The following is a 10459-nucleotide window of genomic DNA, read 5'->3' on the forward strand; positions in this document are numbered from 1 at the left end:
CTGATCCGGCACCCACCCTGAGTCTCCTGCAAGCTGCCCGCCCCCCTCCCACCACATGTCCCAGCTTCATGCAGTGCTGGAGCAGGAGCTGCTCACATCAAGTTCAGCACCATGTGCAGGCTCTGCTGGCCCTGGCCCCAGGCTGCAGGAGGGGGAGCTGGATATGCTGGCAGAGCAGTGGCTGCCCGCACCTCAGGTGATCCCCCTGCCTGCTGGCCTTGCTGCAGTGTGCACAGCTATGGTGTTATGGCCAGAGGCCCAAGTGCTGGGTGTTTGTCCCTGGACTGTGCCCCATAGGCACCTCCACCCCACTGTCCACCAAGTACCTCCACCCCAGTGTTCTCCCCCAGGAGGACAGATAGAGCACTCACTGTACATAGTCTGCACAGGGAAGAGGGTGCTTTATTGGTGGTGGGTAGGGTGTTTGGAGGTGGGGCTCTGTGGTTCAGGGGGGAAGGGGGAGCAGCTCTGTGGTTTGGGAGGGGATGAGGTCTGTTCAAGAGGGAGGGGGGAATGGTGTCTGTGTTTGTGGAGAGGAATAAGGTGCTTTCCAGAAACCTGTCTATAGTGAGCATGGTGCTGGGGGCACATGGTGGGGCTGGGCTCCATGGTCATCTGTCCACCTAGCCTACAGCAGGGGTTGCAGGAGAATGTGGTCCACCAGCATCTCACACACCTGGTTCCCTGGCTCCCACTGCCAGCTGGCCCAGAGCCACTGTGTCAGGGCCACCCAGGCCCAGGGCCACCCAGGGCATTGTGGGTGCTGCCAGCTCAGCCAGCGCTCATGTTGGTGAAGATGTCTCTGTGGTTGACAACAGCCTGCAGCATGGTGGAATGAAAGCCACACCGGCTGTAGTAGGGGCAGTCACCGTGGAGTGGGTAGGTGATGGGAATGTAAGTCCCACTCAGGGCCCCAATGTACTGCAGAAAGCCCAGGGCACGGAACCCAACCTCCAGCGGGTCATGGATTCAGAGAACAGTGTACCCCAGCACATCCTGGAGGACAGCACAGACCTCCATAATGGCCTCCCTGGTGGTTTCTTTGCCCATGCTGAATGTAGTGCAGGCTGGTGGACATGGCCAGCTTCAGCATGGGTCTTCATGGGGAAGGAAAGATGCACGATGGTAGCCTTTCATTCCAGGTGCAGGCAGAGCTGGTCATGGAGCTCCTGGAAGGTGGCCTGGGTCATCTGAAACAAGTCCAGTCACTGCTCATCATCCCAGATGTGCTGGACAATGTGCAGCCACCAGTCCTGGCTGGCTGAACGGGCCAGCCCCAGAAGCTCATGGATGACACAGGTGGCAGTGTCCACATGCACTTTGTCAGCATCCCTGCTGGGGTCCAGGTGGCAGCCTAAGGGCTGGGCAGTGTCAGTACAGAGGCAGGGGACCTCAGATGCCACTGTGAGCCTGGCCACCTGGCTGCACAGTACAGGGGGCCAGGCAAGGTCAAGACCTACCTGGGCCAGGTGGTGGTCTCTGCAGCAGCAAAGCATGGTGAGGAGGGTGGAAGGCAGGAGCCCGGGGCATGGGTTCTCATTCCTGGGGCCTAGGGGTGGAGCAGCCATCACACAGTGGACACAGGCTTTGGCAATAGTGTCGGATAAGGCTGTGCCAGCATGCTTCAGGTTGCTTCAGGCCAAAAATGCAGGTGGCCAGGGGACACCACATGGGATTGCCTTTTAAAAAGTACCCCTGGCCCCAGACAGCTGTGGCCAGAGCCTCCAGGTCTCCCTGGCTACTGCACGGGGGCAGTTTAGCACCAGAAGAGGTGCAGTCTAGTGCCATGAGGAGGAAATCTACTCCCAAATAGCTGTACATGTAGACACTTGCCCAGGGCGGGTTTACTGTGCAGTAAATTTCTGCACAGTAAACCCATATAGAATTAATTGCATGTGTAGACATGCCCATTGGGATTATTTATTCTTGCACCCTTGATATGGTCTTCTTTAACTACAGCCAGTTTTCCTGGAACCCTTTTCCCCTTAGAGTTGCCTTACAGGGGCTCTTACTGACCAGTTCCTAGAGTTTGTCTGCTTTTCTGTTCATCTGAAGTTCATTGTCTTTATTCTGTTGCTCTCTTCTCTTCTTTTCCTTAAGATCTTGAACTTTTGAACTCTAATAAATGGCAACATCATGTACCAGACTTTCTATAGCTCTCATACTACAAAATTCTGCATTGGCCAGTACAGTGAGAAGGTAGCCAAGCCATAGGCAAATATGTCTAATACTCTAAGAACCGTACCCTACCTAGAAGTGCTGAGTGTAATTCAGAAACACTGTTTATCAAAACACTTAAAGTATAAATCTTATTCCTTGTTCAAGGTATTTCCTGACACATTCACTCCTTATCATTACAGAACTAATATTCTTCAAAAAAATTACAGAAAAAAAAAGGTCACAGGTTTATTTTATAATTAAGGGAATGTCTATTTTCCCTCCTTTTATTCTAAAAAATGGTTAAATATTTTTGGTTAAAAAATGTAAAGGGAAAAAATCACCTTTACACAGAGACCATATATAGAAAATTTCAGTCTGATATTGTAAGGTAAAATTTTAGAAGGCTGTGAACAACTAAAATGGGATGATAACAGGAATATGTATGCAACTTTTGCTACAGATGTCACTAGTGTTTCAGCAGTAATAAATATGCATTTCTATCTGTATTTATGTAACGTGCTGAGTCTATAAATCCATTGGACTGAATATTTTTGCAATTAAGCTTCATGGATTACAACTGAAGTCATTATAATGTTCTGTGAAAAGCCATCTTGGTCAATGAGTTTGGGTTTTTATTGGAGCAGTCTGGGTAGGCTGATTTATCAGCTGTCACTCATTTTATCCTGTCACACACACACACACACACACACACATAAAACATCATTATACTATTTTTCATTTTTCATGAAAAGTATTTTTTATGTATGTGAAATAGGTTTTCCATTGTACACTGCCTCCAAAACAGCAAACTTATCTGCAAAATTTTGCCCACAAAGCAAAGCTCCAGAGGAGGCGATTTTTGTCTGCACAGCAATTGTAGTTATTTTCCAGCAAGCCTCTACAAAGGCAGAAAAGATGCACAGGACATCATAAATGACAGAAAAGTATTGACACAACAATCTGAAAATATTTGATACTTGAAACCTACTCACCCATCTACGTATATCTATCCTCATGTAGCTGAAAATCATGCCCTGCAGAGGTGTCTGAGAGCAGCCAAAAGGTAAAATAATAAATAAAACTAAACTGTAACATTTTTTGTGTAATACAATAAAATCCCGATTATCTGAATTCTACAGCTTTCCATTGCAGTCATTTTGGTAACTGAGGATCCAAATAAATGGGAGTCACTTGGATTTAAGGTTTTAGGGCAGTGGTTCTTAACCTTTTTAGACTTGGGGCATCCCTGGATAGACTTGAGATAGCCCTTAGAAAATGCCACTCTTTTTTGCCTACACAAATAGAATAGAGCCGTTTTTCTGTTGCAAAAGAACTCGGAAAGATCACAACTATGGATTTCTATTTGAAATCTCTGAGTTTATCTTGTGAATTATGTTTGTAAACCTAAAAGTACTAACATTGTGCGGCCCCCTCTAGCATCCTTGAAAAGATATCAGGGCACCCCAGGGAGCTATGGCACTCTGGCTGAGAATCACTGTTGTAGGGTTTATTATTTTACCTACTTAAATATTTCTCCAGCATTGTTTAAAAACTCTGTATCTTTTTCCCACTAGGATGTATATGCTAAATTGTCAGCCATTGTAAATTGGTGAAGTTTCATTAAAATCACTATCGCCGCATATATTTACATGAGATGAGGATCTGGCACATAAACACATTTTGTTATTTTACAACTTCAGAGCATAATAGTGTCTGCACAGGAAAAATTGTGCTCAAGTCAGACTTTTGGGTAAATATCTGAATTTGTTATTTGGAGTTCACTATTCAAGGTTTGGCTGTATCCTGCTTAACAGACCAACCGGAAAACTATACTATCGGTGTAACAAAATATGTACAATACCTTTCAAAAATATGGATATTCTGAAGATATGTATAGTTGAACTTACAGACAATGTTGAGATGTAGAGGTAGGATTCAACTACAATTTTGTTTTCAAGTCTAAAAATTTTTACTTTGAGGTCTAGATGGTAGCTGAGCTTGGTCTTTTATTTTATTCTTATTACCATAATGAAGATGGCAGCATGTAGTTAAAGAAGGCATGAGGTAGATTCATCCCTTATGTAAACTCACTGAAATAAATGCAATTGTATGAAAGATGAATTGGCTCATTGGTTTACAAATTGGAAAAGAAGGTGGTTTTCATGCAATCAACCAACAAAGGGAGATTTATACTACATGACGTGGTCTGGTTAAGTACAGACTGCTAATCTTTTTCTCTTAAACATTAGGGCCAGCATTTTCAAATCAGGTGCCAAAAGTTGAAGACCTTGGACCCAAAAGGCAGCCCTTCGTAAATGTGGTATCTTTTATTAGACAAACGACATAGTTGGAAAAATTGGTCTTTGCAAGCTTTTGGGTACAAACACCCTTCTTTAGGCGTAGGGAGAGTCTGCTGGTGTTTGTGTGAAGCATCCACGCCTGATTTTCAGAGATGCTCACTGACTTGACATTTTCCCTTGGTTTTGCTTTTAGATTTAGTTCCTAAAAGTTAACTGCTGTTTATTTTCTTGAAAGGGAAATGATATGTATGTACAGGAGTCCAGAATGCCTCACCCTCTTTTGTGCTGAGCTAGGTATACACTGCTAGCTCTCACACAGAGATTAGCAGGTGCAGACTTCCAGATTCATTTTAGAATCAGAAAATTACAGTGGAGGAAGAGTGAAAAGGAAGGCTGTGTGAAGTGGCTGATTTTTTTTTTTTTAATTGGATGCTCAAATCCGTGCACATAGTTAAACAGGGATATTAAGAGCACAATATCCTTAAAGAAAAACAGCTCTACTCCTGTGGCTGTTGGGGCTCACTTGCAAGGATCTGTTGTTGCTGGGTGGAACAGACTAATGTTGCTGCTGCTGCTGTTGCTGCTTCTGCATTGGGATGAGTTCCTGTTTCAGCCTGTGCTGACTCATGTACGAGAAAACATGATGCACAGGCATAGAGCACTGTAAGTCTTTTTCCCCTACCAGTCTCGGTAAGTCCTCTTTTCCTTTTTCTGAGTACCTGGCATATAGCTGTACTGAAGAGAATTAATAGGGAAAAGAAACAACACTGTAAGCAAAGTGTTAGGAGATAGAATTCACTGGGGGGGAGGTGGTATTTAAATAAAACCTGCTGTTTATGGTACATTGGCCTCTGTTTAAATCTGATCTGTACTGATAACTCTCCTATTACTATAAACTAGACTTTCCTAAGCTATATTTTTAAAAGGGGGAAGTGCTTACAATAGCCATTTACAACTGTATTCTGTTTAATTAGTCAGCACAGGCAGTGCTGCAGGCATAGATCACTTTGCTTTAAAGATTTGAGAATGTTAATAGTACAGTATATCATTTTAATTATTATTGGATTAATGTTGTGTCTCAGAGAACATCTAATGCAAATCATGAGAAATGGCCTGAAGTGACCCAGAGGTTGTGCTTTATTAGAAAAGTAATAGTTTCATTGCTTAAACATAAAGAGATATTCTTACTTCAAATGTCACTGGGCATTAGTTTTTTTGTGGAAATGAAATCCTCTTGCTTCCACTTTGTTCACAGACTCGTTCTGTAGTTCATTCAGCAAATGGCTGAGGAAGTAGGTTTGATGTCCGGAGATGAAGAGGAGACACAAATTAATGATGGTGAAGATTCATTTCAGACTTGTTACGCCCTAACCACAGCTGACTGCTGCTCTACAGAGCCTTTGCAAGGTAGCTCTAATGAAGAGAAGGAAAGGTCAATAGTGCCAGCAAGATTGTCTGTTCTATCTGGCAAGGCCATAGCATGTGAAAAAACCCTCATTGGACACCAGTTGATTGCTCATAACAAGGTACAAAACATAGCCTCTGGGTTCACAGAGTATCATTCAACAGATGCAGATATGCCATTAGCTGCCTCATCTTATCCTGTGGCGATTTGTAAGCTGATGCCAGTAGACATCTCTTCTCCCTGTTCAGAAAGCCTTCTCTGGAACTCCAATCAGAAATCTGAAGAATCACAGCTTTCAAATGCTGCTAAAGTGTCTGCTCTCCCCCAAAATCTTGCTTCACTGCTAGTAAGTGGATTCAGCTGCTGTCGTACATGGAACTCCAAAACAGAGCTAACTTTGGAAGGCCCATTGAAAGTTTGGACCCCCTGTAGCCTGAGCCAGACTATTTGGATGAAAACGATGAAAGTAACAGAGACCATTGAAAAGCAAAAACAGGAAGAAAAGGAGAAATACCGACTTCAGCTAGCTATGTATCGGAGGCTTCTGCTGCTGCGCTCCATTAGAAGTTTACATAAGCAGCTCGAGCAGCAGCAAGCCAGGCTGCAGGAATGTTATGGTATGGTAATAAATACCAAGAAAGAAGTGTTGAAACACATTCGCTCAACCTCACCCTCACCCTCACCATAACCTTGTTGCTGCATGCAGAGACGAGCTATGTTATATCACCAAAGCTAACAGCAAATTAGTGGACATGGATGGCATTGTAATTTGCACAGATGAGGCAAAGACTGTACTACTAGTGAAGGAGACAAGTAATGTTTGGACATTGACTTCTGAAATGAATTTGGAATAAAATTAAATAGTATTATTCTTTATAAAAATTCAGGAAGTTTACTCTGTGCCTGCAAGCTCCAAAATCCACGGCTCCAAACATGTACATTTCTAGGAATGCTTAGGACTTACAGTTCTCAAGAAGTAAGAACCTAAGCTTCAAAAGATCTTTCAAAGCTGGTCAGATGGTCTTTAAAAAGAATCAGATTCCGTGGACGTTGCCCACAGATCATGCAATGCAGAATTTTTTCCATGTACTTTCAATAATATTTCTCACAGTTTTAATAGAACTCTTGTTAGTTTATCTTCAGAATATCCATATTCTTGAAAGGTACCATGCATATTTACATAAAACAAAAGCATCATATGCTTGCATTGTGTTTGAAATTCAGAACACGTATAGATATAGCTTGTGGCATTTTTTAAACCAGTGGTGGTCAATGCCAGGGAGGGTAATGAAGAGGGAAAGGATAGATCACTCCAGATATACCCAGTGGAATGCTCTCCCTCTAAAGCATCTACTCCTGCCACTGCTGGAGACAGGATACTAGGCTAGATGGACCATTTTTATGACCTGGTATGGCACTACTTATGTTCTCTTATGTTCTTAGTTGCATACAGTTATGAATCCTCCGTTAGCTTCTAGTGAAACCAGCTGCTGCAAATTGAACATATTTTGTGCCTTAATTCGAACTGTCACTAATAGGGAGTTAGTGACAGTGTTCTTTCTCCAAGTGCATCAGATACAAAGAAAACCATAGGGAACTTTTCTCAGACTGTGAGTCTGAGATCCTTGCAGGAAATCTGAATTCTACAAACAAATTCAGGGAGAAGGAAAGAAAAACATGACTTTGTTTTAAAAATAACCAAAATGAATCCCTTGTTACCGCACTTCCATTAGAAAATTGAGTAGTTAGGCTTGCTCTTGTAGAGTTTGAAGCCGAAATGATGAAAGAAAAATGGGAGAAATCATGACACTTCCTTGCTTAGTGTCTAAAATAGATCTACAATAAATTATTTCCTCCAGATAGGGCTTCCTAATCATACCACCTTCTCCCATCTCTTGCATTCCTGGTAATGCTGGTAAATGTTTTCATAGGTGCACCCTCAAATTTTCTGCACAGAGAGGGGACACTATTGCTAAAAGGGCATATCATTATCCTCGTGGGCTACTGACACATGGGAAACTCCTCAAGGCCTTGTTCAGGGATATATATATATATATATATATATATATATATATATATATATAAACTTATTCACATAAGAGGTGAACCCTGATTTGCTATGGAAGAAGCAGAAAGGATGAACTCTTAAATCCAATCTCTGAAGAGATTTTTGAATGGGAGAATGTATCTGTAAGCAGGCTATGGAATACAGTACAGACCAGACATAATTGTTATTCCAGCTTTTAGACTAGAATAACTGCCGTTGCTGCTTTAAAGCAAAGGTTTCTAGCCCTCTGGATCCGCTTAATTGTAGCTATTCCTATAACCTCTTTACACACCATCCTATGCAAAGCTGTTGAGGAAACTTCCTTGGCATCCAGCAGGTGTTTGCAGAGACATCCTACACAGCCTTATTCTAGAGCTTTGGTAGTACACAGGGCCTTTACAAAGCCTTAGCAAGAATTAATTTAATCTAGTTTAATTCAGGTTCTTGGTTTCCAAGGCAGGAGAGTGGAGAGTACAGGACAGGAGGCCACAACCTCTTAAAATATAATTCCATCCTGCTTCTCACTCTGAGCAGTGATGGGGAACTCCCTCTGCTTCTATGGATCAGGTTTCCTAAATGAGGCTGCTTCCTTTTTAAATACCCACCACCCCTTATAAGTATACAACACTTTTCTAACACAGTGGGCATGCCTACGCATGTAATTAATTCAAAACAATCAACTCTGATACATATCACATAGGAGTTTATTGCTCCCGAGCACCACATTTGAATGTACACCCGGGACCACAGCACATTGAGCTGGGTTGGAGCAGCCTCAGCTGGCAAGAGGCCAGGGGAGGTCAACTGGTATACCAACCTGGGGCTGCTGCAACCTAGTTCAGTGTGCTGCAGAGGGGCTGGCTGGGGCACAAGGGTGGTCCAGCGCAAGGCTAGCTGACAGACGGCCCCCGCACTGATGTGCCCTACTGCGTCAGCCAGCCCTGCCAGCATTTACACATATGTTGCTGTGCACTAAAAAAACTGTCACAGGATAGTACTTGTTAATTCAAACACTGACACACAGTATTTAAAAGCACTAACCTGCAGTGGAGTCTATTAGTTTCCTGTGCCCTAATAGGGATGCATGTATAGATACTGAGATGTTTACTGTAGAGCTAATTAGACAGGTTTGCAGTAAATGTACCATGTAGAGGTGCCCATCTTGTAATGAGAAAGGTGATAGGGCCCATTTGGGGAATGCAAATATTTGCTTTTTCAACTGGGTATCTAAATTAAAAGTCTGAAAAAAACATTATTTTTAAGTCACTAAAAATTGTTAGCCTTTCCTGCCAAGACTAACCAAAAATACCATTTTGCATTGAATGGAACATTTTGCCTGAGCTGTAATTAAATAAATTAAATGTACAGGGTTGTTCGGTTGTTTTGGGTTTTTTTAATTAATTTAGCTACAGTTCTACAATTTGAAATAAAATGTCAAATTGTCTCATTCAGAAAACATTGATGTGACAAAAATTTATTTTGTTTTTCCCAGATTTTTTTTCCTGTAGAAAACCATTCAGATGAGATTCAGGTGACCTGAAATTCTATTTTTCAGCAAGTTGACTTACTTGCCCCCCAATTTTTCCCAGCCTAATTGTCAGTTTACCTCAGTGATCAAATGGCTGCTGATATGTGTTGATATGTGTCCTGCAGTTACTGTAACAAAGGGTATTGCAATCTCTATTAAGATGCACTGGCTGTGTTGCAGTCTCTGGAGCATCAGCAGCTTTAGGGTACGTGCAGACATCACACTTAGATTGACCTAACTAGGGTTAGGTTGCTCTAAATACTGGTCTGTACAGATGTTCAGGTAAATTAGACTGGGTAAAAAATGGCTAGCCGAATCCAACTTAGTTAGCCTGAGGAGGTATACTTAGTTAGATCAGGAACTGGTTACCTGAATCTACTGAACATCTGTACATGTTTGAAGCGCAACCCCAGGACTGAGAAAGCCAAGCTGCTTGCTCCAGCCATGGGGCTGCACTTTTCCAACCCTCCTCCTCCCCCCCCCCAAATCCTGACTGGGCTAATTTTAGCCTCACAATCCCCCACCTCCAGATGGACAACCCCCCACCCTGTGAAGACCTGCCAGCCCCCCTGATCCCATCAAACATCCCCAGACCCACCAAAACCCCCCACCGACTCCCTGCCACCCCCTCAATGCCACTCACCTCTCCTCCACCCCTACTTATTTCAAGCACATTCCAGGTGCAGCTCCCAGCACTGGGGAACATCTGCACAAGTGGAACCTGATCTATGATCACACAGCTTAAAGTAAGCCACGTGATCATAGTTCAGGTCCTGGGAGTGTCTGCATGTACCATTATTAAAGAAGCCTTGGTAATACTTCATTACTGTGCACTATATATACTTGCCTTTCTAATGGAGCCTTTCATTAAATATGTTTTAAATTGGTGTGCCTGTAGATGTTTGGTGAAACCTTTTAAACAATGCATTTTACATATCCCACAACCCAGGATGAAGTAAATAGGCTCACTGTCATATTGTTCAATTGTAAATGTTTTTTGGTGGGAATTTTGTCGATTT

At 42.8% G+C, this 10459-nt stretch overlaps 1 protein-coding gene across 1 annotated transcript in view; it reads left to right on the plus strand.

Moving 5' to 3' along the window:
* Positions 1–4736: 4736 nt before the first annotated feature.
* LOC109284046 (uncharacterized) overlaps positions 4737–10459 on the plus strand; it is a 5965-nt gene continuing 242 nt past the window's right edge. The window contains exons 1-2 of the mRNA XM_019491136.2: positions 4737–5150; positions 5716–10459. The exon at positions 5716–10459 is cut by the window's right edge and continues 242 nt beyond it. Of these exons, the coding sequence (XP_019346681.1) occupies positions 5741–6553 (813 nt within the window). The 5' untranslated portion in view covers positions 4737–5150; positions 5716–5740 and the 3' untranslated portion in view covers positions 6554–10459. The remainder of the gene's footprint in view (positions 5151–5715) is intronic.

This window comes from Alligator mississippiensis, chromosome 3, assembly GCF_030867095.1.
Source record: "Alligator mississippiensis isolate rAllMis1 chromosome 3, rAllMis1, whole genome shotgun sequence".
Lineage (NCBI taxonomy): Eukaryota > Metazoa > Chordata > Crocodylia > Alligatoridae > Alligator > Alligator mississippiensis.